General features: G+C 38.1%; 1 protein-coding gene across 2 annotated transcripts in view; it reads right to left on the reverse strand.

The window, feature by feature from the left end:
* Positions 1-26,857, reverse strand: part of CTNNA3 (catenin alpha 3) — a 492,103-nt gene that overhangs the window by 123,093 nt on the left and 342,153 nt on the right. For both annotated transcript variants that reach the window (XM_074154868.1, XM_074154867.1), the window contains exon 11: positions 18,591-18,747. In XM_074154868.1, coding sequence (XP_074010969.1) covers positions 18,591-18,747 — 157 coding nt within the window. The remainder of the gene's footprint in view (positions 1-18,590; positions 18,748-26,857) is intronic.

Genomic DNA, 26,857 nt, shown 5'->3' on the forward strand with positions numbered 1-26,857 from the left:
AGAGCGAAATCCTAAAGGCCCAGGAGCAGGCTGTCCCCATGAGGCCCAAAATTAAAGGGCGGGGAAAATGGCCGGCCTGGATGAACAAAGACCTCTTGATGGGACTTAAGGAAAAAAGGAAGGTTTACCACCTTTGGAAGAGGGGACAGGCAACTCAGGAGGAGTACAGAGATTGTGTTAGGTTATACAGAGAAAAAATCAGGAAGGCAAAAGCCCAGCTGGAACTCAACCTGGCCATTAATATAAGAGACAACAAAAAAAGTTTCTATAAATACATCAACAAAAAGAGAGTGATAGAGAATGTCCATCCCTTACTGGATGCGAGGGGAAACCTTGCAACCAAGGACGAGGAGAAGGCTGAGATACTTAATGCCTTCTTTACCTCTGTCTTTAATAGTCAGACCAGCTACCCCCAGGGTGTTCAGCTTCTTGGGCTGGAAGATAAGAATGGAGAACAGAACAACTCCCCTGTAATCCAGGAGGAAGTAGTTAATGATTTGCTTATGCACCTGGACACCCATAAGTCTATGGGGCCGGATGGCATTCACCCAAAAGTTCTCAGGGAGCTGGCAGGAGAGCTCACCAAGCCTCTCTCCATTATTTATCAACAATCCTGGTCAACAGGAGAAGTGCCAGATGACTGGAGGGTGGCCAATGTGACGTCCATCTACAAGAAGGGCCGGGAGGAGGATCCCGGAAACTACAGGCCTGTCAGCCTGACCTCGGTACCGGGAAAGATCATGGAGAGGATCATCCTGAGTGAGCTCTCACGGCAAGTGCAGGGCAGCCAAGGGATCAGGGCCAGTCAGCATGGGTTTATGAAAGGGAGGTCCTGCCTGACCAACTTGATCTCTTTCTATGACCATGTGACCCGCTTTCTCGATGAGGGGAAGGCTGTGGATGTTGTCTACCTGGACTTTGGTAAGGCCTTTGACACCGTCCCTCACGGCATTCTCCTGGAGAAACTGGAGAGTCATGGCATAGACAAGTGTACCCTCCGCTGAATAAAAAACTGGCTGGATGGCCGTGCCCAGCGAGTTGTGATTAATGGAGCAAAATCTGGTTGGCGGCCGGTCATCAGTGGTGTCCCTCAGGGCTCAGTTTTGGGGCCAGTCTTGTTCAATATCTTCATTGATGATCTAGACAAGGGGATTGAATGCACCCTCAGTAAGTTTGTGGATGACACCAAGCTAGGTGGGAGTGTTGATCTGCTTGAGGGTCGGAAGGCTTTACAGAGGGATCTGGACAGGTTGGATCAATGCGCCAAGGCCAATGGGATGAGGTTTAATAAGGCCAAGTGCCGGGTCCTGCATTTTGGTCACAACAACCCCAAGCAACGCTACAGGCTTGGGGCTGAGTGGCTGGAAAGCTGCCCGGCAGAAAAGGACCTGGGAGTGTTAGTGGACAGCCGGCTTAACATGAGCCAGCAGTGTGCCCAGGCAGCCAAGAAGGCCAACGGCATCCTGGCCTGTATCAGGAATAGCGTGGCCAGCAGGAGCAGGGCAGTGATGGTGCCTCTGTACTCGGCACTGGTGAGGCCTCACCTCGAGTACTGTGTTCAGTTTTGGGCCCCTCACTACAGGAAAGACATTGAAGTGCTGGAGCGTGTCCAGAGGAGAGCTACCAAGCTGGTGAGGGGTCTGGAAAACAAGTCCTATGAGGAGAGGCTGAGGGAACTGGGCATGTTTAGTTTGGAAAAGAGGAGGCTGAGGGGGGACCTCATTGCCCTCTACAACTACCTGAAAGGAAACTGTAGAGAGGCGGGGGTTGGCCTCTTCTCCCAAGGGAATAATGACAGGACCAGAGGAAATGGTATGAAGCTGCGGTAAGGGAGGTTTAGATTAGATATTAGGAAGAATTACTTTCCTGAGAGAGTGGTCAACCACTGGAACAGCCTGCCCAGGGAGGTGGTGGAGTCACCATCCCTGGAGGTATTTAAGAAACGTGTAGACGTGGCTCTTCAGGGCATGCTCTAGTGCCCGGGATTGTTGGTTTGTGGTGGGGTGTTGTGTGTGAGATTATGGGTGTGGGGTTTAGTTGGTGGGTGCTTTTTTTTTTTTTTTTCTGGTGTGGGGTTTGTTTTGTTTTTGTTTGTTTGTTTTTTGTTTTGTTTTATTTTTCTGTGGGTTTGTGTGTGGGGGTTTTTTTGGGGTTTTTTTTTTTAATGTGGTTGGACTCGATGATCTCAAAGGTCCCTTCCAACCACTAAGATTCTGTGATTCTGTCTCAGATATGAACCTAGGTAAGTATAATTATTCTCTGCTGAAAGAGCATTCTCTTCACCAAAGTAGCTATAATCAGCATACAGTAAAAGTTTTCAAACAGTCTAATTTACCTTCCTAAAAAACAAATTCAACAACTTCAGCTTCTTGAAGTACAATGGAATAAAGCCCTTCACTTTAACTTGACTATGGTAACTCCTGATAACAGTGACTAGAAGGCCATTTGGCTGAGACTAGGCAGCCCTGGACTAATTAGTAGATCTTTTTTTGTCTCAGCTACTACAGACAGACAGATACTTCAATATTACATTGTTTATATTAGGATTCTCATGAAAGACGTACATCTCTTACATCTGATCACAAATATGGGCACTGACAAATGCCCCCCCTTCTCTTCCATAGCAAGCAGTACTTCAATGGACGTGCATTATACACCAAGATTTGGTGCTCCAAAAGGTGTCTTCACAATCAAAATACGTTTACACCTAATACAGTCAGTGCTTCCAGACAAATCCAAGATGGCATGAGTAATGCAGCATACATCCCTCAACTCCTATACCACTTTTTAGAAATTTAATTTTTAGTGAACACAGCACACTGGGAAGAACACTGTCAGGTAGCCCTAACTCTACATTGATGGGTTAATTGACTCTGCCTGGTGAATGAGAGGTAACAGTCAAAATGAAACAGGTGAGGGTCCAAAAGGGGGGAGGATAATGAGGTTCACCAGCATAATGAACAGCTGCTCGGAGAGGTTGTGAAATCTCTGTTCTTAAGGCTGAACTCAGCATTGGCTCAGCTGCTAGCAGCAGGATGGACTAGACTTTGAGGTCCCTTCCAACCAGAATGATTTTATGACTCTGTGAAATAGAGGGGAAAAAACAGTAAGAACTGCCAGCCAAAAAGAGCATGGGCTAAGGCTGACATATCCAGGCTCCACAAATTACTGAAACACACTTGCTCTGCATCAGCAAGTTGTTTCACAGATTTGGTCATAAAATTCTTCAGAACATTTGCCACCAACTGTCAAGCCTTAACTTAGACTTTTCTTCTCAGTTTGTTATCTTAGATGTTATAATTACTTTTCACACTTCTCTTTAGCTACTGGATAATGGAGAATTATTTGCCTTACAAAATCATGTCATATTTTCCTTAGTAGATGGCAGTCAGTTCATAAAATGCATAGGAAAACTATTTTCTTTATACTCAGTCTGGGCCTGTTTCCTTCACATTTACACAGCAATGCATAATCAAAGCATTTCTTATACTCCTCAGAACATTTCCTCTCAAAAAATACAGGACACAGTTTCCCTCTCTGTCACCTTTATAAACCTCAGGTAAAAATTCTGGGAGGCTTCTTTCTTTCCAGCAGATGAACTGGAAAAGGGGAGAGTGGCAACTTTTGTTTGAGATTTTTTTTTTAGAATTTGTTTCTTCATTCCCATCAGCTTTTCAGCAGTCTAATAGAACAATCTGGGGGCGAATTCTTAACTACAAGAGAGGATTCACCTTCAGCATATTAGCAGAGGACTGTGTCATACACAAAACGTTCCACAAGCCATTGGTCTTTTGTACCCCACTTGCCCCTTTTGAAGGCAGAGTTTCTTACACAGCTGATGAATTAAAAAAGATACAGGCCGGGGAGGGGGGGGCGCAGGGGGAAGTTGTATTCTCAGTGCTATGAAAGTAGAGATTCAATTTTCCATATCATTTGCTCTGCCAAAAGAGAAGAGCTGAAGTCTGCAGTTTTATTGCCTTAGGTGAAATATGACTTGGCCCTAAACAGGGCATAAATAAATCTGTTTTCTGCCCTTCTATGACTGGGAAGTGAAAAATTTATTGTTGCTTTCTAAATTCTGCATTCAAAATCCAAATCTAGCTAAAATATTATCTAACTTCATGAAAATATCCCTTAAAAACTCAGAAAGGCCTTGATAAGTCATAAATCCTCAAGTCTAAAATGGCAAAAGCAATGTTTTCTGAATAATGGATTATCTAAAGGAATTAGTTTATGCCAGGAATTACACCGAGTTTTTCACTGACCTCCAGTCTTATCCCATTGCAAATGATCATCTTTTGAACAGTGAAATAACTAGCCAGTTTACAGGGAAACAGTTCGTAAGATCCATCTTAAAAATCGATGCATAGCTGATATCCTAGTTAATTTCTGGGCAGATGCTATAGGATGAAGAGCTGGCAATCTTCCTTGTTTGGACCAAACAGCATAAAAGGAATTTGCAATTACTAGGAACTACTCAAAGTCTGTCTTCTGATCAGCTGGAGGATTTGGTCAATTTATCACCTTCAGAAAGATTTAATTTCCTCTGGAGGGTGGAGGGGAAATAACAAATATGAAAATTCATCATCTATTTCCTTCTGCTAGATTAGTGGTGTGTAATTGGAGACCTTTTGCATTATCTGTTTTACAATGTGTGCAACAAAGCAGATGATATTATGTTAAATGGTAGCTATTTCATTTATGGCTATAAAATATTGTCAAAAGATAATAGCCATCTGCCACTCTTAGATAATTGTTCAGGTGAAAACACTGACTTTATGATAATATTCTCTTGTACCAGCTTTATATCTGCTATACTGAACGTCTGATGAACGCCTAGTAATTCTGTTTGACATAATAGCCAACCCAAAAATAGGGCAAATGTTAACAGATGGAAAACATTTAATTGACAAGAGATAATTTCGGGTCAGAAACTCCAAAATCTCCCTACAAAAATGCTAAATTCTAAACTATGACAGATTTCTCAGTTTTCCTGGTGGAAGCATTTTACCCATCTTCGAATTGTGCTGTTTACTGCTGAAAATAGGTATCTCTCAAAAAAATCAAAGTTGCAGAAAGAAAGTTGCCTTTTCATTAGATTGGTTTTTCCACTGAAACATACGCTGGTATCATTTTAAGGATCAACACCCCAGCAACACAGTTCGTGTAGCACACCTTGCCTCTGCTTATGCAGGAAGCCACAGAAAACTCCCACAGCTGTACAGGCTATTTGCTGAGGCTACACAGTACAGCTGAAGTACACAAAATGACTGGAAGAGTATGATACTGGCAAGTGTAGTTTGCAATTGGGAAACAAAAGCTAATTGAAAAAGAACGAGTAAAAGGTTAATATTTAGGATTTTAAGAACTTAAACAGAGGAGATTTTCTTTTTCAACAGTCTCCCACTGCTAAAAGGGTGAAAATTCAAACAAGTATCCGAGATGTAAGTGTTTAACATTTGATTTGACATTCCAAAAAAAAAAAAAAAAAAAAAAAAAAATCAATGCAATTTTAAAGGAACAAGGACAAGTTTCATAGCCTATCAAGCTTATTATTCTTTTAGTATTAAACCTCCCTGGTCATACCGGCTAAGGAGACTATCTCCAGCAGATTCAGCAGTATTACCTTAACAACCACGCCTGGAAGGCCATCCCTGCATATTTAAGCATGTCTGTGTGAAAAACAGAGTTGTGACATCTGTTCTTGTCTTGCTTTCCTTTAGTTTTTAGTTGCAGTTTTTCTTCCCATCATTTTCATTAGGCAAAACATTAAATTCACCTCCCATTACTATGCTTACTTCAAAGTCTACTTTATAGAACAGAAATCAATTTGGCTCACTGAGAAAGCCATAATACCCAACCCAACCCATTAATGGGTAAAAAACCAAAAATTAAGAGGATTTTTCATATTTCCTATGACTGTATTAAATGAAAACCACTTCTGCAACATTTCCTGCATCTTACCAATTCCACGCACACACCCCCTTTATCAGCATATCACTGAAGATCACTTACAGAACTGGTTGCACAGTATATAACAGAAAAATATCTAAGGTGTGTGTTTACTAATTGATAATCACATAAATTATACTGACCAAAATCTGCAACGCAGACCAACTTCTATTTCTCTTGTATATAAATACACACACAATGCCATGTGTAACATAAGTAAAATGTACCCTCAAGCAGAAAAAATTAAGTGTACACGTGTATATGCGTGCATATATACACATATGTATATAGAAGTTTTATACTGGAATTAAGACTACTCAAGAGTACACCTTCTGCACTTACAGTATGATTACAGTTAGAAATAATGCCAAAAAAACAGTAAACCAAATATATCTGTTGCTGCCTATATTTTGGTTCCCTAGGGAATGTAGTACTTTAGCAAACTGGAGGAGCATTGTCTTTACGTTCGCCTTATTGCAGCCAGATTCCAAAATAACTCAATTACTGGTTTTATAACCTGCATACAAATGGTGTACAACTTTTGTTGTTGTTGTCCGGGAGGAGGCATTGTTTTGTTTTGGAGGGGGTAAGGTTTGGGGTTTTCTCTGGTTTTAAGGTTTTTTTTACACTACCACACACCACATTTCTGGGATCAAATTTAAAGCATCCACTAAACTTACTGGCAATAGAAGTTTAGACACATAAAATCAGACTTTGCATGACCCATGAATTCCATTACACACTCCTTGATTTTGCGCTCTCCCCTCTCCCCCTGATACTCTAAGGATTCCCAGTTTTGTGGGGAACAGGCACATACTGTATCCAGCTGCTGGAGGTTCTAAAGGGTATGCTGCCTTCTGATCATCAAGAGAAACTCATTAGCATTCTATTGCTTGTAATCAAGTTCACAAGAGGGAATCTTGAGGGAACACATCACATTCAACAATCAGCTTTTGCTCATCTTGTGCATGTATGTCTGTCTGTTTCATTTTTAAAGAAAAAATGGATTTGACATGTTGTGCACTAGCCTAGCTGGCTAACTTCCAGTAGTAAAAGTACACACCAGAAGTTTCAGAATTACAACACAACTGTGCACTGGAACCTGCTCTTCCAGATAAAGGTTTTGTATCATATCCTAGAAACACAAAGTCTAGCATTCTGCATCATCACTTTAAACTCCTAGTGCCACCGATCACAAATCTTCCTTTATCACTTGGTTGTGTTTCTTTAGATACCATTTTTTATAACACTTGTGTATGTTTTCAGTAGGCCCCATTACAAAAAGCAAGCAAATCAATTCCTGCAAAGCTGCACAAAACCATTAAAAGCTACTGCCACAGCTGCAGCAGGAAAGCTATTAGCAACCAAGCTGTCAGGAAATAAACACACAAAAAATTAATCCCAATCTGCATCAAACCCACGCATCTTAGACCATGCTCCAAAGGCTGCCAGATCTGAACTCAGCTAGATCAAATACAAAGTGAATTCCAAATGCATCAGCCTTCAAAACCCTGGAAGAAGAGGCCAGCAGTTTGCAAAGCTTGTGATGAGAAATATTGCAGATGACCTAGTCTCAGCACCGGCTTACTGAAATCCAGTAAAAAGTGACCTGGAATTTAGTACGAAATTTTAATTTGGGCATGGAAACTTTAAATAATTCAAATGACTAAGTCCTCTGCTGAACTGCACTACCTCGCTCCTTAGTCCTGCCTACTTACTGAATGACTTCACACATTCTCCAATTTGCTCTTATCCTCTACAGCTATGCAAAAAAATCAAGGCTAACCATAACCTTAGTAATAGCTACGGAAAATCTTCAGTTAGAAAATGCTAACTTTAAGTCGCAGGTTTTCATAGGACAACACTTGCCAAACTGGTTTCCCAAAATCAGCATGTGATACGCGGTCCAATTTAGTGTCTAGGATATGGCACATCTAAACAACTGGTCCTAATGCATCAATTATCTAAAAAGTATTACACCATTATAATGTTTGCCTTTCAGTCTAAGCAATCAGTGTTACAAGAGTAAATTGCATTTAGAACAGCGTATAATGAACTGTCTGCTACTTTGGGGGCCAGGATACGGATACCAAATGGAAGTAGGAAGCAACACTAGATTTTCAGTTAAAACAAAATGGATACAATGAGCACCAACAAATTTCCAGGAACAAGACATTCATCTAAAGGAAACTCACTGTTTATGACATGTAACATATCAAGTTCCTTAATAACAGACTAAGAGAAATTGATTACTATGGTGATAACTTTTAAGGAGTTTTGTGGGAATCGGAGGAAACAAAAACTAATACATATTTCTCTGTTGAGCAAACTGGTAGAAACTTTTATATAAAATAGAACACAGAGAGATCCAAATATGATGTAATTAAGATACGTCAAAATACCTCTGTAGAGTAGAAAGCTGCACATCACAATCAGGAGACTTTTAAAGGCACAGGCAAACAGTGGGATAAGCGATCCATCTGGTAACTACAGACCTGATTTTCAGAAGGCTTTCAAAATGGTCTTGCAACTACTATTCCTGGACAACTCTTGAGACACCATGGGATAAGATGACAGATTTTCCAAGGTGTTATCTGTTTTGTAATAAGTAAGTAACAAGGGAAAGAAATAAAAAGTTTTCACAATTACACGGGCCAGCGGTTCCACAGGGACTGGTGATAAATTGTGTGATTCAATACTTTGAGGACTAACATAAGAAGAGAACATTGAAGTAACAATCACTGTCCTGGTTTCAGCTGGGATAGAGTTAATTTTCTTCCTAGTAGCTGCTGTGTTTTGGATTTAGTATAAGAATAACTGATAACATATTGCTTTAGTTGTTGCTAAATAAGGCTTATATAAAGTCAAGGACTATTTCAGCTTCCCATAGAAGCAGAGAGGGAGCGTAGACAGGACAAGCTGGTCAAAGGAATATTCCACACCATAGATATCATGCTCAGTATATAAATGGGGGTCCGCCGGGGGCAGGAATCTGCATCGCTGCTTGGTACAAGCTGGGCAACCGACCATTGGGTGGGTGAGCAATTATACTGCATCACTTCATTTTGTATATTTTTTTACCATTATTATTATTTTCCATTACTGTTCAATTAAACTGTCTTCATCTCAACCCACGAGTTTTTTCTCCTTTTTCTCCCTATCCCGCTGCAGGGGGATACAGGAGGGTGTGAACAGCTGCATGGTCCTACCTGCCAGCTGGGGTTAAACCACAAGTCATTTAGGATAGTCCAAGTTGACAACGAAGAACTGAAGATGGGTATCACAGTATCGAGTGATCAGTCAATAAAACAGACCACGTGCAACATCAATAAACTCAAATTGATGTGTATAGTGAAAAAACAGTCCTAAGTCTATATAAAATACTGAGCTATAAATTAGTTATTACCTCTAAGCATAAAAGCTTTTGAACTCAAGAAAATTCTAGAAGCACACTAGCTCAATGCTGATTAAAAGGCAAAGAATGTTAGGATTTCACAGGGAAGACCAGACAGTAAAGGAGAAAGAGGTTTACTATGCCAGCATAATCCATATGCCTACATTTTAGACGCTGCAAACAGTTCTTGTTCTTCCTTCCGTCTAAAAAAAACCATTTCAGTAAGCAGCAGAACCAAAATAAAAAAACCTCTACCTCTTCACAAAACTAAGCTCTAAATGTTGAAATAACAGTTATGTAATGTTATGGAAGACAAACAGGATAAAAGAAAGCACAGAAGACAGTGAAGGACATGCCCAGCAAGGACGGTATCATATGATGGCTTTGACAGAGCTTTCTGGTGGGTCATTAAGCTGATGACTGATGAAAGCTATACCAGCATAAGTAAACTTTCATGCTCAGCGACACATAGAGCAAGCCTTTAGTCTTGATCAAAATGGGAAAAATTCAAAGCCAATTTTTTACACTCCAGGTGACAGTCATGAAGAGGGAGCTTGATTGTTTTAGGCTAGTGAATTCATATTTATCCTGAAGCATCTTATAATCAGGCCAAACAAACTAGAGATAAATGGTATTGAAATCTACTGTGTAATTTACCTTCCTGTTTGCATATCATTTCACCATAAATAAGTGCATACACATCTCTACTTAGATTCTTATGTTTATTCTCTTTCAAAAAGCACGGCATGGTATTTTGCTATTGCATGTGCCAAAAAAACAGCATGAAAACATTAAATTTAATCTTAAGTCTCTGAATAGCATCTTGGGTTTTTCCCTATCTCCATAGCTATGCTAAGAGTGAATCTGTAATTGGCAATTTTTGCAATGCATTCATCTGTAAACATGCTACATAGACTGGAAAAATAGTGATAAACTGAAACAGAACTTTGAACCACTGATGGAAAACTAATTAAATCAAGAGAGATAGCAACCCAGAAATCTGAATGATTCCCTTACTCCTTGTCCAAGTATTTACAGCGTATTTTGCAGTTTACTTACTGACTTCAACTGTCTAGATTACCATTTTAATGATTGTAACTGTCCAAAGTGATGTGAAACATGAACCAGATCAAAATCTAAACTTTAATACTACAGATACTTACAGATTGAGGCCTGGCCTTACGATTCATTGTATTTGAGGTCTAGTTATCAAGTGGGTTATTTTTTATCATAACAGAAGATGGATATAGCAACATTACAAAATTAAAAGGGTAATCTCAGCTTTCCAAAAAAGCACCACAGAGTACCTTAGATCTCTTAATCCCAGAGTCTCAACTGAATGAGAGCTTTTCAGTATCCATAAAGAAGAAATGAATGGTATTAGTAAATGAGCACTATAATGTTTATCTTTGTAAATAGTAAAATGAGTGTTCTCCCAGTGTTCTCCCACCCATAAATAACATGTTTGGTTGTTAAGGGCTTTTTGTGGGTTGTTTTTTTTTGTTTGTTTTTGTTTTTTTTTGGGGGGGGAGGGGGGGATCGCATGGGGTTTTTTTTCAAACTGAAAGCATTTCATAAGAAACTTCAGACTCTCTCTTGCATTCTAGAATGTGAAAAATGTTATAGTGTGATTGCAGTTTACACAGCAGTTCAAGAAGAACCAGAACAAGGGCTTACCCTTCCTCCCAAAAAAAAACCCCAAACCTATCCTCTATGATCCAAACCACATACACAAAGGAACACACAGGAGGCACTGGAAAACAAATCCCACGGCTTACCCATGAAATGGTCACCCAGAAAGAGGTCCTTCTACACAGGCTTAAAGGCCTCCCACACTCCCCAGCAGCAGAAACCATCAGGGACAAGGAATTCAGTGGAATTTCCATGGCAACAGAATCAACAGGCCCAAGATTCTGTGACTTGCGCTTACGTGTGCACTGATGAAAATGAAGCAGGATGTCTCTGTGCAGGTAAGTGGTATATAAATATCGCTAGAAGTTGCATAAGATTTTTAAATAAAACCTGCATGTGGAGTTTAAGGGAAGTACGCACATGACCCAGCAGTGCCTTGGCCTCTGAAGACTTCGGTGAAGGAAAGGAGTTTTAGGACACCGCTAAACCTAGCTGCAATGGTAGAGACCACTGATGGTTACAGGCCACCTCCACAGATGGACTTCACTCTACTGTGGCACACAGCAGAGTATTTCAAGCTAAAGACAAACATACTCACTTACTATATTTGATGTGGCATAAACGCATTTCATGCTTTTTATGATCTGATTTTTAAAAAGAAAAAGGTGAACAGTCTTATTTTTATTTGCTTTAGGGGTTAATAAAAAAGCAACCATAGTCAATAGAAACAAATCTCACCAAAGCCGAGTCCTGTCTTCATGTAATACCTGTCTGCTCAATTACAAGTCATAGGTGAAGTCCAACTACCATAAATTTAGAGTAATTAAAATTAGAAATGAGAGTGCTTTAACCACAGTAATTCAATCACATACACACAAATGCACAAACATGCAATCACTCCTATAATTGCAGTGATGCATGACTTGAAGTGAACAGCCTTAATGGTATTATTCATGGTTTTGATGAGTTCATCGTACTTTGTTATAGTACTACAATAGCAGAGTTACCGCAAATATCTGAAGTAGCAAAGTTTGAGATGTTTCAACAGTCCTCACTCTCCCTAGAACAAAAACACCCAACTATTTGCTAGCCAATATAGGTAGAAAATAAGTAACCTCTTCAGTGATGCTCCTTAAAATCTACTGGGTGGTCTCTAGCTGTTCTGTCATGGAAGATGATTTCACTTATTGGACGTGCTCCTGGAAAACAATTGTGAAAAAAAAAAGCTCAAGAGGAAGACACAACCCCAAAGGCAAAACCCTCAAAACAATGAAATAACATACTAATCTGATTAGACCAAATTACATCCAACACTTTATATATGGCCTTAAGTAAAACTGTGTCCCTTGGCATAGAACAAGTGACTGGAAAAGCACAAAAAGTTCTGCCGGGAGAAGTACCTGAACTGCAACAACCTCAGACTAGCACCTTCCTTAATGCAGGATTAGTGTAGGTGTTCAGACAGATGAAAGCTAACATACATTCCTAAATCACTGAATAAAAACACAACAGAATAAAATGCACCTGAAAAAATCCAGAGATGTCATGCACTGTTTCTGTTTGCAAGTGGTTCCATTAAATTAGGAAACAAAGCATTAAAGTTTTAGAGCCTTACCTGAAATGTACTCAAATGTTGCAGAAGTTGGGGTTTTTTGGGGGGGTGGGAGAGGGGTGGGGGTGTTAGGTCTTGTGGGTTTTGTTTTGGTTTCTTTTGGGTTTTTTGGTTGTTGTTTTTTTTAAATGAGAATGGAAGTGTAGAGAGGAAGGAGATTCTAGAAGTTCTAGAAGATAAACTTCAAACGGAAAAATTAGAAGATTCTGGGGTGAGGAGGAAGGAAATGGGAAATTTTCAGTGGAAAGGCACACTAATATGGAACTGAAGAGATTATGGAATAAAATGAGAAGAAATCACATCTAAAATGTCTTCTAAACTTTGAAATGCTATAACATTAGACATAACCTTTCAAAAAATTTAACTGCATTTCAGTAGTTGGCATTAAATAATTTTGCCAGCGCATCTAAAACTTCCAGTGGAATATGAGTGAAAAAGATAAGGGTAAATAGGATTTTATAGAGTTGGATTAATATGTTTGAAAAGGCATGTAGACAACATATGGATCCTCTTCCACTAAACTTTAAAGACAGTTTCAGCACTTCTGAATGCTCTATCATTTGCCTCTTAACTATGCATTTACAATGACCTTAATTTTAAATGGCACCTCTAGCAAAGAGCTCTCGCCATGTCTAGGCTCATACCTGTAGCAATTTTTTAACATGCAGAAATCCAATATGATCATCAGAACAGAGGGAAGACTGATTTCCGAAGTTTTTTGGTGAGGTTAGTATCACAATTCAACTTGACCACTGTCATCAGTATATTACATAGCTAGTTGTACAAGTTTCAGTGTGCAAAGGGTAAAAATACTAGATCTGAAACGTATGATTCATTCTCTAGCAATGGCGCAAAGAGCACAAAAATACAGTCTGTTTCCAGATGCTGATTTAGTACAGTGAAGGACAGATGATGCCATGAGAATTAGAACCTGTATTCTGGCAGGAAGGCATGATACACAAAGATGTGCAAAATTTATCGTATCTAATCTCCATTCTCCTTTCCAGTTGTCTCCTGTCCAGAATTTGTCACCCAATTCAAACCAATGGGGCAGCAAGCAGTTCTACCAGCCAAACCTTCTAGCAATTAACCTGGGGAAAATAACATCAATAACTACATAAAAGAAAATCAACATGCCTCAGTCACTCCAGACAGAAGAAGAAAACACAAAACAATTAAGAAACTTGCTAATGAATACACATTAGAAATGAATACTGTGAACAGATAAGTTGTTTTCCCTTACATTAACTAACTTGTTTATCGTACAATGCTTCTCTACTGCATGACCAACTTATTTATGGAACACCATTATTAAACAGAATCACATAATAACGTATATATCAAAAAATGAAGAAATCATTCAGTGTGATTCCGGCACAACATGACCCTAACACAAAGAACAATTCATGTTTTAACACCTCCTTCCCTCTCACCCCTCCATCAGCAGAAGAGTGCCTGAAGCTGGAACAATGACTGCAATTTTAGTTTGGATGCCAATTTCATTGCTGATCTGTGACAATCAGTGTGAGTCATCACACAGATCCTAAAAGAACCATGACCTCTGCTTAGCAGACAGAATGCACAGAGCAGGACAGGGTGAGTTATGCTAATTACCTCTGCTGCTCAGCATCCTTCTCTCTCAAAATGTCATCAATTAATGCAAATTAAATCGTAACCTATTTTCACCTTGAAGTTTGCTGCTTCTGTTTCCAAAAAGAAAAAGGAGTTTTATACTACAAAACAAAGCTTTCTCTTCCCTTCAAATGTAACAAAAAGATGTTACCACATCATGTTACCACCTGCACATCTTGGCCTGTTTCCATCCTCAGACTGCAATGGCTAATATAAATTACTGTTTCAGAAGATTTGAGGTCCCAGAAAAAAAAGAAAAAAGCAGCACTGGGTAGACTATGACATAATCCTGGATAAATTAGTATGATGAGATTTAAAGGAAAATCAGCATAAAGAAAGTTATTTCTGAAGAATTAATACCTTTATACAGAATGGGACGCTGGATAGTAAAGAATGACGGTTCAACAGCAGAGAATCTACTACAGGGCAGAGATAAGGAAGAATGTGTGATATTCAGAGAATATTACAAAACTGGAAATGTAGTTGCACGTAACTGCATGTGAAAAGTCAAGAGGTACTAAAAGGATAGCATGATTTTTAAAAAAACACATCTGATTCAAAGTCATTTTGGAGAAGTGTATGAAAGATCTGCTTTTATTGTATGGGACTGGATAGCGCTAGGGATCTGCTACAGACTTGAAAAAACAAACTTCAGAGGTTATTAGAAATCTAGCTACCAACAAGAAATATATCAGGCTGGATGATCAATGGGAGAATCCATAAAATTTTATGTTATTCTAATACTTTTTCTGTATTTGAGGAGAAAAAGACTGAATCATCCAGCCGAACAAGTGACCCTCTCCCAAGTATCTATAAATGGACATACCTTTGTCCACTGAGTATGGAATTAAAAGAAAGGGAGATTAAACTAATCTTAGGAAATGCATTCAGCTGTAGATTGAAAAATAAATGCTCATCAGATTTTGCCCCCCAAAAAGAAAATACCACTTATTTGAGAATTGCTTTTGTTAAGAATAGAGGTTATGATTCATAACAAAGGCTATACTTTTATTCAGAGGGAACTATATGGAAAGACTATGACTCCATAAATAAAGTTTTCTTAAGGGTAAGCTTTGGTAAGATTAACAGAACTGTTTAGTGAAATCAACAGTACTCATGAGTGTAGGAGAGTAAGGGGGCAAAGAACTGTAGGAAACTTAAAAAACTTCTACAACCTCATACAACAGAAAGCCTACGAGGAACACACACAATGCACGCAGGCAGCGTTGAGACACCAACGTCCATCTCACACAGTTCTTCCAAAGAATGTAAAAAAAAAAAAAAAAAAAATCCCAAAAATAGCACTTAAAAACCAAAACAGCTTAGGGAAGAAAATTACCAAAGAGAAATTGAGCTGCTACAAAATTCACTCAGCAATGAGTCTAACAACCTAGGATGCTTCTGCCAGGGACCTCTTACAAAAAATTTTCAACTACTCTGTCCGAGTACTACACAGAAATAATAAAGAATAATAATTCCTTCCCCCCCAGTGCTGCAGCAGTACCAGACTGAAACCCAAGAGGAAGAAAAATCACATGGGCATTTCAGAGAATTATATGCATTTCAGCAAAAGCAGTAAGAAGGCATCTTACTTTTTCTGAAGCAAATTCTGAAACACCAATATATCGTCAAAATACTTTGAAATATATTGTTATGTAAATAACAAAGTTGGTGCTTTCTATCCACTTCAATATTTATTTAAGGTACTGAAATACTTGAAAACAAGAAGAGCTTTACAATAATGCTAATTGCAGGGTTTTTTTGAATCAAAGTGGTTTGCTCCTATAACTTTCAGTTGCTCAGTTTAGTAAATAATTTTAAGCAAACAATTACAAATGAAACGCTTATGTAAAGCTTCTACTATCAGAAAGGGTATGCTTTCTGATTTATATGCATTATGATTTTCACCACAACTACAGTATTACCACAGGGCATCCACTCCGGAAGTCCTAACTCCAGTCAGTACCATCAGCTTAGAAAAGCCATGCAGTGATTCAGAAAGCCCAGATTATTATATAGTTCTATGTAAATGTGTGTTTATACATACAGGAACATAGATATGGATGTACACATACGTACACATACATACAGTTTTTCTGATTCATTTTAGTAGCGGTTTAGATTCTAAAGAGGCAGAGCTCCCCTTTTTACTTCTCAAAGAACGTGTACACAACTGACAAAATAAACACGAAAAATCTTTTTTAAAGACCTAAGCAATTTAATAACTGCTTTCAGTCTTTTATAAGCGGCATACTATTGATATTTTTCCAGATCTATGAAATTAAATGTAAATGAAATAAATCTCTTTTCAAGGTACAGATACCATACCCTAAGTATTATTTTTAAACTTTGTCATCTTTTATATAATCCTAAAAACTTCTCTAACAATACATTTACAAGAATTTACTACAGTTGCTCTGCCTCAGATTAACTGCATTCTTCTTTCAGTGATGCAACCGAGAGAAGGGAATGATCAAGTAGACTTTTTTTAGATATTATTGCAGTAGGTGAATAACTGCTTACGTGTTGCATTCCTTAAGTTTTGCTGTATACTAATCTTTAAGACCAAAGGAAAAACAAGATTTGGATCATGTACAACTAAGACATTTGAAATGAAATTTCTGTAGGAAATGTGAAGTTTGTCCTGCTCTGCGCAAGATGCTTTTGTAGATAATCTCCAGAGTTCTCTTCCAATGTCTTTTTTTTCTTTGATTCTATTCTCCTATTTTGCCATTTCTCACATGCTATACTACATGTTAATGAAGTTCACCTGACACCCTGAATCCTAATCAACTATTGAAGATCCCTTCCAAGTCTAGAAACTGCAGTAGCAGCAGGGGCTTCAGATCTGAAGCTATAATGTCAGGAAAGAAGTGAAGCTGCATATTTGCTCCGTGTTAACAGTAAATTACTTCCTTAGAACTGGACCTCTGGAAAAATGGCATAAAGTAAGTTTCTTTTTTATTGTCTATTTTTGTTAACATTAAACTGAGGAAGCTTCACTGAAATCAAATAAAAGCTACAAGATTATGGCAGCAAAATACATGACCTCTTGTTTTTGTTGGGGCCACAAGATCATTTGGACACACAAAAACTGCTTTCTCCAAGAGTTTTATGGTAACAATCTATCTTTTGCTGCTTTCCATGAATTAGAAGTAGTTTCTGATTGCACAGGTTTACATTAAAAGGCAACTTCTGTTCTGATGCTGTGGTATCTCACTGTATCTCTTGATGCTAGGAAAGACAATGCGTTCTTCAATTCCAAGGGAAAGATTAAGATTAAAACACATTTCTAGCCTCCACAATTTCAGCTTTAGAGAATTCCTTGCACACTTCACACTTGGAGCATGCTCTTCACAATTCCATTTAGAAGGACAGCTGTTTCCCTACACCTCCTCCATAAGTCTGTACACCACACTGGCACAAGAGTGTAATAGGAAGGTGAACTATGACTCTTCTCTCTTGCTGGCAGCAACTGATTCGTGCCAATTCTTCAGACCCAGAAAGCGCCTAATTTCTGCTTACGGTTTTTGCACTGCAATATCCACATTCCAATCACAAGAAAAAAACACTACTGAATTATGGTGATTCCAGTCCAACAGCTTCCAGTTACCACAGTAAAGGTGCTATTTTTGAAGCTGTACAAGTAAGTTTTAGAGCAATAAATATCCAAGCCAAGGTCCCTTTTAGACAAGAGTCCACCCTCATGTTTAGTGAGCAAAGAATCATTTAGGAAAATGAACTTAGTTCTGACTTCACTTATAATGGTTTCAAACTACTAACATCTGCAGAACTATTCATGTACTACATTGCTGCATAGACCAAATAATCCTAATAAATGGAATTAAGCCCAAAGGAAAACGGGCAAGCTCAGTGCCCCCTGGCCATAAGCAAACACAGAAGTTAAACCACATTTAATGAAGATGAGACAAGTTATTCCTTCCTCTCCATGTTACACTAACTTAAGACAAGTCAAAAACTTGGTTCCACAGTAATTGGAGCATGGAATATTGTGAGAATCTCCTGTTTTATGTATATGCACACTGATACACACTTCCTGTTCTAGGAGACCTCACAGCTGCAGAGAAGATTCTGAAACTTAAGAGCTAAACGAACCTGTGATGATTGATAAACATACCCACTGTAACGCAGCCATTCTACTTCACGCACCTACAGTTTGTTCAAGTTACTTCTACTGAGCTGTACATTGTGCAGAGTAGGGACACCTACTGTGTGGGGACATCTAAACAGAGGCAACAGCTTTACAAAACCTTACACAAACTAATCTTCCATTGGTTTCCTTTTGAAATGTTATGAAAAGTTTTCAAAGCATATAAAAGAATAATCAGATTGTGAAAATTATCATACCTGATACAGCAAGAAAATCATCAATACTTGTTATATCATCCACGGCTTCAGTAAGAACATGGATGTGATTCTCCCATGTACTCCTATACATCTCCATGTTGTTTTTCACTACTTGGCTTTTTGGTCTGGCAGCCAGAGCTAAAGCAGCATTAATAACCTGTAATGAAAAAAAAAAACAAACAAATCCGACATCTAAACAATTATGTATTCAGAAATAAAATGGTATGTTTTACTTAGAATTGCAGAGTAGCGCTTCTGTTCTCTAAGCAAAAGCGTTGCATAGCTTTTGTTTCCGTTCTCACCATGAATACCAGGCAGATGTAGCTTAGGCTAACTTCCATTTTAACTTCATAAATTAAGACACTAATGGAATAGGATAGCAAAAATCCCAATGTTTTATGTTTAGTTGGAGAATTCACACTACTCCAGTTTGCAAGATACCAGAAAGTTTTTACGTACACACTTATCTGTACGGCATGCAACGTTAAGTTTTGAGTTTAAACTCTTCAACAACTGTTATCACAGAGCTTATTATGGAGTATCTTCACTAAAAAAGATATTATCAGCCTCTGGCATGTGAAAGCGGAAAGCTTTGCCAGGACAACAGATATCTCTGTTGGGATCAGTGGCATGGGACGTAACATGTACGACATCTATATAAAAGCAGCAGACATATTTCTAAATCAGTTAGGCCTAAACATAGTAACTATGTTCACATGAAGAACATAGATTCCACCTCTCCCAGAAAAGATGGAGGTGCTGGTTCCTTAAGTGATTACTTCCACAGATACTTCTTCAATCAGTTAATTTGCTAGAGGTTTTTTTTCCCTAATACAGCTTTTTGTTGATGCTATAGCTAAACTTTATATAAACTAAACTAATACATATCCTGGGTAGAAGCTGAACATTAACCTTCACTAACCTTACACTGACCTTTTTGTTTGTTTGTTTGTTTTTTCCTTCCCAATATTGTTTATCTGAAAAAAAACATGAGAGAAATGCTTTGCTGTACTTCCGGATAATCAATTTTTTAAAGTGTGATACTCTATCCATTTTGGGGCACCATGCTTCCAGACAGTACAAACAAAGAGAAAGAGAAGTACAAAGAAGTACAAACAAAGAGAAAAAGAAGTACAAAGAGAAGAGAAAGTACAAACAAAGAGAAACAAAGAAACAAAGAGTTTCTCTCCCACTGAAGACAGAGCAGCATCAATATCATCGTAGATGTAAAAACACGTAACAGTGAGAAAACACTGAAAAAACTGAATTCAGTCTAGATAAGGAGAGAAACCGAAGAGAAAGAGAGGAGCTGCATAGCTACTCCATGTGCATCATGAAAAGCAAAGAATAATCTTTACATTGCAGGAAAGGGAAAAGTCAAAAAAGAACACAACAAAAAAAACCCAAGCCAATCAAATAAACACTAACTCAACTTTTCACACGCAAAAAGCTCTCCGTTTACCTTAAATTCTCTAACATACAAAAATAGTAACTTGCTTTAGATTAAAATATTAAGCACACTAATTAATGAACTGAGGAAGACTACATTATTAACATGTCACATTGCATAAAATAGCACCACCATGCAATATCACACCAACATACCAGAATAGTTTACTACATATATTCACAAAACAGGAATGGAATTACTGTACAGTTGTTACTTAATTTTAAATAACGACATAATAAATATATTTAAGCACTGTTTAATGGTTGTCTGAATGTAACCCATCAGGAGCCACAGTTTCAGAATTATTACTGAATTAGCTGCAAAACATCTGCAAGGTTATGCAGACAATCACAAAATACACTGAATAAAGCTGAAGTTGTCATTTCCCCTATTTTCAAAATTACTGCTACTCAAATTAATTCATTAGACTTTCAGCTTTTTGACAATTAATTATATACAGCACAGCACCATGCAGCTACCTTAAAGAACATGCTATCAAACTACCCATATTTAGAAAAGAATTTAAAGGTTTTTAGTAAAGAATCAAGTTAATTCTGATTAAATGCAAAAAGCGCATGCTATAGGAAAGAAGTGCTCAACAGTTGAGCAATTACAGTCTGAGTCCTGAGTCTGATCAGTATTTTTTTAAAGCTGCACAGCCTATTGTTTAAAATATCTGATGATAATAGTCATCACCACTTGATCTGTACCTCTGATAATATGGAACAGTCCTTTAAATAAATAAATAAATAAATAAATAAATAAGAGAACGAAAAGGATGTCAAAAATCCATCACTGCCGGCTGTGGTTTCAGTAGTTTGCCCATGAAACAATTTTTAAAAAGTCCAGCTCACAAGTCTAAAGGCTTGTTTAAAAGGAGTTTGATTTCATGCAGTCCTTAAAGCCAGTGACTTTTAAAATAGTAGATGTTACAAACAGGTGACAGAACACTGCTCTAGCCAGGCCCAATAATGACTTAGAATTGACTCCTCCTCTTCTTTTTCTGATTATAATTTGGTTTGTGCTAAGCACAGTTTCCCCCACAGTTTTCAGGTATCCTTTCAACATAGATCCTCCGCTATGTGTTACACAATTTATTTTATTCATGCTCCAGATCTACAAAAATCTGCAACAAACGCATTTATCAGCTGTACCACCTGGCAGGAGACCTGTCTTGATGGTGTACGATCCTATCCCTAAACGCAGGCCCACCATTAATGCTTCTTATGTGAAAAACACAATCCCAATTCCCCACTCTCATTTATTGTTTCTTTTAAATGCAATTTCCAGGAAACATATACGGTTAAAATGTTGAATGTGCAGAAGGTGTCTTACATTTTAGTTTGTAAATAACGTTCTCTCCTGCAATAAAAGGCAGGAAAGAATCATAGGAATTTCCAGGGAGATTAGAAGAGAAGCTCTCCCAAATGAATGTTAACTGCAGCTTGGAGCAGTCCTAAAATCACATATCATTTCTAACATTTGAAAAATAGCAATAGCGCAGCAACGCTGACACAGATTAAAAGGTTGATCATTTATACCTCATCAGAATGTAGACATTAAAAATGAGTCACCAGGGACTTTGAAGCCCTATTCAAAGACACCAACAAAGGTGTCTATCCCCTAGGCATAAGCAAACTACCATAATAAAACCTCTGCCTACATTCCCACATGCACTATTCATTTGCAGCATCACTTCTTTGGAAATGAAGGGTCTCTTCCTGCAGACATTTATTTATGCTTTCATAGGCAATTGCTTCCGGCTTCTCATATATAAGTCAACAGACTACTCAAACTGCTGAAAGCTTAAATTTCCATTTACATACATCGCTTCTACTGAAGGTTCCGCAAGCACAGGGTTTTTTTGTTGATTTTTTTTTTTTAAAGCAAGGAATTTATGAGCTTATTAGGGCTCACTTCTATAAAGGTAAGCATTCAGTTTTTTCCTCCGTTATAGTAATACCTTTGGCACTAAACATACATGTTGAATAAATACTTCAAAGCAGGCAGTAACATACTGCGCTAAAGCCAGTCTCAACTGACTTCCAGTTGCACCAGTAATACAAACTATTTCCTTTATTTGTTAAAACAAATGCTTGAAAATGTTATAAATTAAATATATAAATCCTTGAGCACTTTTTGGGAAGCATCCTTCAAGCAGCCACCATATAATTCTACACAATTCATGACACTTTTTTTACTATGCAAAACAAACCAAAAAAAATTTCACTGCCAATCCCTGTACATGCCATGAATTTTACAATTAAGATTTTGAGCTTCTCTCAAGTGGAGATCCAGCCCAAATTTTGATTCTAGGATGTGGACTGCATAGATCTGCAGCCAGCATGAAGAAATACTACTCAGCTAAGACAGAAGGAGCAGATCTGTTCTCTCTTGCTCCGATCTCAGAACTGCTTCATGAGCCATAGTGTGAGATGGGCAAACTTGCAAACAGCTTTCAGAAAGAGTGTAACTGGGGTGCCTTCTCTCACACCACCCATGAGAAGTACGCACACAAGTCCTCATGAAGCCAGGCTTTGCAGTACACAGACTTCTGCACAATTTGCAAGTGTTAGGCCCCCTCCTCCATCCACCTAAACAGTTTACAGCATGAGCTAGCAATAAAGCATTGAGAGCGTTGGCTGTATAACTCTATCAGTGCCACTGCCCAAAGGGTACAGGACATGAGCTACAAAGCTGGAAGAAAGTCTGGTCAAGTGCCAGCACCTGATTAAATACCCTCCGAGCTTGTTAAACAAAAACAGGATCCGTACATCTGATCACATTTGGATATTCCACAGCTGCATATGAGAAATAAACTCTGGTTTCTTTATTTCAACATCAATACCAAAGATACACTGTATAGGGAAAGTTCTTGTAATACATAAAAGCCCATTTCTGTTTGTCTCTACAGCAGCTCTCCCAACACTCTCTTAAACATAAGAAGTTTGCAAGGGTTCAGACTTTGCTGTTTTCATTCCTACTATGCTTGATCGAATTTCACAGGATCAGTTTTCTGAGCTAGGGGCTCAAAATTTCACCTCAATAATTCTTAGGTCACATTGGCCCTACTTCCACTCACCCCACTAACTGAACAGTTTAGGTTTTAAGATGGGTCCATCACAACTGAAATACTACACAAGTAACTTATAACTTTTCTGTTCAAGCCTCCAATAAGATTATCTGAAAGTCAAACCCTATTTCTGGTTTATTTATTATATTAAAGACCTATTTTATTAAAGACATTCTATTAAAGACTTTATTATATTAAAGACTTTTTCTTCCTGTATTTTCTTCTTTGCTTTTGTGTACTTACTAGGGCTCTGCCAAAGATAAGACTACGTAAAAGCTGTTTCAGTAACAGAAGAACCATCAAATTTTTATCTTGGAAATGCAGTAAAGAGGAAAACTGTTTGGGAAGATCACCAAAACTGGTACAGAATGTAGTCAACTTTATTAAATGGGTGAATTTAGAAATCTAGACTACTCCAGGTATCTCTGGAAATAAAGTCCGAAAACCTTCACTACGTGCAAAAACTACAGCACAGGCAGGCATCCTCATCCAGTGGTACAGAGACTGTGCTCACACACAGACTGACAGGTTCTACGGCTATGCAAGATCCACAAATCAGCTAGGCTGACCACCTAAATAACACAAATCATAGAATTTGCCTAAGGCTTCCCTCAGGAAGTTTACACCTAGAGGTCAAATCAATTACATTCCACAGAAAGGAGTCAAATATTTCAGGTGACAATGTTCCTTATGGTTCTCAAGGTAAATTGTTCTAATGCTCAATATCCTATTAAGGAAAGACTTAATTCCACTTTGAATAATTGTGGCTCCAGAAGTGTGACGACACCTATATTTCATAAAACAACTCAGACTGATACTGATGAAATTAAAATCCTACGACAGTTAAGTTGCAGAGCAGGGTACAGACCACAGGTCTCTGTTTTGCCTTCAAGATGACAGATCTAAGGGTTAAGCAGGACTGTTAAAGCTTGCTTAAGCACAGGTATACTATTAGCTTTGTTCTGTCTGGAACTGCCCCGGTAGCTGAGATTCATTAAATTAGGAGCAGCAATGATGACAGGCTCCTTTGTATAGATGTGTAAGTAGTTCCAAACCTGCAGTCATGAACGTCTTTGTTGGACACTTCCAGTATGACTGAAAAAGGAGGCATTAACCATTCTGGTGTTTGTGTTGTAGAGGCCTATGCACCCCAGATCCAACAGGCACAAAAAAAGCAAGCACAAGGCAATAGTCACTTTAGTCACTTTTGCTCATCCAAACAATGCAATACAATGCTGTTCACTAAGGTCAGTCTCATGTTCTTTTGTTGAATCATATTATCTCGTTTTGTTTAAATGTGATTTTATAAAAATCAAACTTGACAAGAAGCTTTATCTGTTTTTTTATTAAATTATATGATGTATGTGTTCAAAATCCTTTAAAATACTTGAACATCACTAATATTAGTGATGTTCAAAACAAAATATAACCAGAAATTACAAAAAACTGTGAAGCCACAAGTGGTACTCACATACAAAAAAACACCCCAAAAATCCACAACATGTATGATTTACACTGGGGTATTCTCAGTATGGTCTAAAAAACTTGAACAGAAACATTATCACACAAGTGAAATGGAATTTTTAAACCCTCTTTTCCTGTGGAAAAAAAGAAAAACCAAGGAGGAAAAAACCACATTCTTCACACCAGGGCTCTTACATTCTTACCAAGAAGAGGCCTAGCTGCAGGAGTTTTAGTCAATTTCTCAGGCTTTATGGAGCTTAGCTTTTCTACCTCACTCCAATTATCACTTATGGGATAAATTTATCATAATCTGAATTGACCTCAAGAAACAATGAGAACAAAACTAATCTGAAGTCATCAACATTCCCTGATCTAAAACAGGGTTATAATTCGTTGCTGCCCAATTAAATATAGCCTTACTCTATCTTATTACAGCATATTTAGGCTGCTCTAATTCCATCATTGCCTATCATTACTTTTTCCTCAAATCTTGTCCTTGTTATTTTGCTATTCTTCCTGCTCTACTGTTATTAAAAACTCTAAGTTGTTATTTTGTTATTCTTCCTGCTCTACTGCTTGGGCATATCGCCAGGAGCCAAATTAACAGTTTTCAAATATCTCCTTGCACTTCTGAGCACAAGTTAGCTGAGGACAGCATTATTACTTGTACTGCAGTAACATACATATGTCCTCATCAAGTACAGGATAAACCATACTCTACAGACTCCATGAAACGAAAGCCAGTCTCAAGAAGTTAACAGAGTAATAACAGAAGATCACGCAAATTCAAGGAAACTTGAGGATAAAGAGAAATGATGACAATAATAAGAGAATCCTACATATCTTCTACTAACTAGCTTCTGAACAGCTGATGACTACAGCAAAATAAAGGTAAGCTAAAATGAGATTTGAGGCATAAACAGTAGATATACCTTTCAGGGAGCTACTCCTGTGCATAATGGGTTAAAATCGGGAAAAAAAATAACCCAAAAAAACCCAAACCCAACAGCAATAACAACAAAAAACCCACCAGCAACAAAACCAAAAAACCAACCTGGCTGGCGTTTATGGGTAGCCTTAGACTATGGGATAGTTACTCCTTTCTTTGAAAAACAAAAAATTGCAGGCCTGTCACACAAGGCAAAGCGAGGGAAGCAATGTTCAGTGAGATGGTGCCGTAAGGTAAGGATCCAGCCTGAGGTCAGGCAAAAGGAGACAACACAAGAATAAGAAGTGCATAGCAGGGTTAGAGTAACATTAAAAGATACTTGGATCAGCATTTTAATTAAATAAAACAAGGAAAAAAGCAAGGGCGAAAGTCTGATATGGCAGTGACTACAGCAGAATAAAACCATTTTATTTGTCTGGTAGATTAGTAATACCTTTTAAGTCTACATGTAATTACAGTCCAAGCGTAACTGTGTATGATTTCAGCTGAAGGGGGGTAGTGTATTTAAGCCTCTTCTCATTTATAACTGAATTCTCAGGCATCCATTTTGTTTATCTCACTTTTTGTCAACATCGGTAACCAACCCTTCAATCACCTACAGATTTCTATGCCACTGATATTCTTATAATCCTGCCTCTATAGAAGGTTGCTACAGAGGTGGACGTGTCACAGTTCATCTGATGTACTAACAAACAAAAGCTGTTAGTCATTATCTACCGCTCTAAGCATTATTCAACCAGAATTAATGCACTGTGTTTTCTGTATGCAGTTATCTTCTACAATTACATGCAACAGCATCTCAAAAGCAGCTACCACATAAAAAGCAAGAAATGCAGAAACTGAGATTACAGTCTTCTACTCAGAACTTAATTCACGCTTTTCAAAACAAGATCCCCGTAAAAAGAAGTAGTCTCCGTAAAAAGAGGCTTCTGACACTGAATTTATGTTTCTGGTTGTTTCACATTCTGTCCCTCATTTTCTTTTCTTCACTGGCCAAGCTATGCCACCTTTACCCACTAGCAGTAAACAAAGCCATGGTGTTCACAGTGACTATTATTTAAAACAGATTAGTACGAAAAGCACAAACTCTAATCAAAGCATGGGCAAGTTTGCTTTTTAGACTTTACTGTTGAGGGACTGACTACTTCATCCTTCAGAATTATGACATCCTTCATCTGCTGTGCATGGCTGGGGTGTTCATCTCTAAGAGAAAGGCAGGATACCCACACAGAAAAATAAGATCTATCTATACAATAGTATGTACATGGAAAACGGCTTGCACTCAAACCTAATTCGAGCTGAATTAGGAGCTGGAGCTCTTACCCTGCAAG

The sequence above is a fragment of the Numenius arquata genome, chromosome 10, assembly GCF_964106895.1.
Source record: "Numenius arquata chromosome 10, bNumArq3.hap1.1, whole genome shotgun sequence".
NCBI lineage: Eukaryota > Metazoa > Chordata > Aves > Charadriiformes > Scolopacidae > Numenius > Numenius arquata.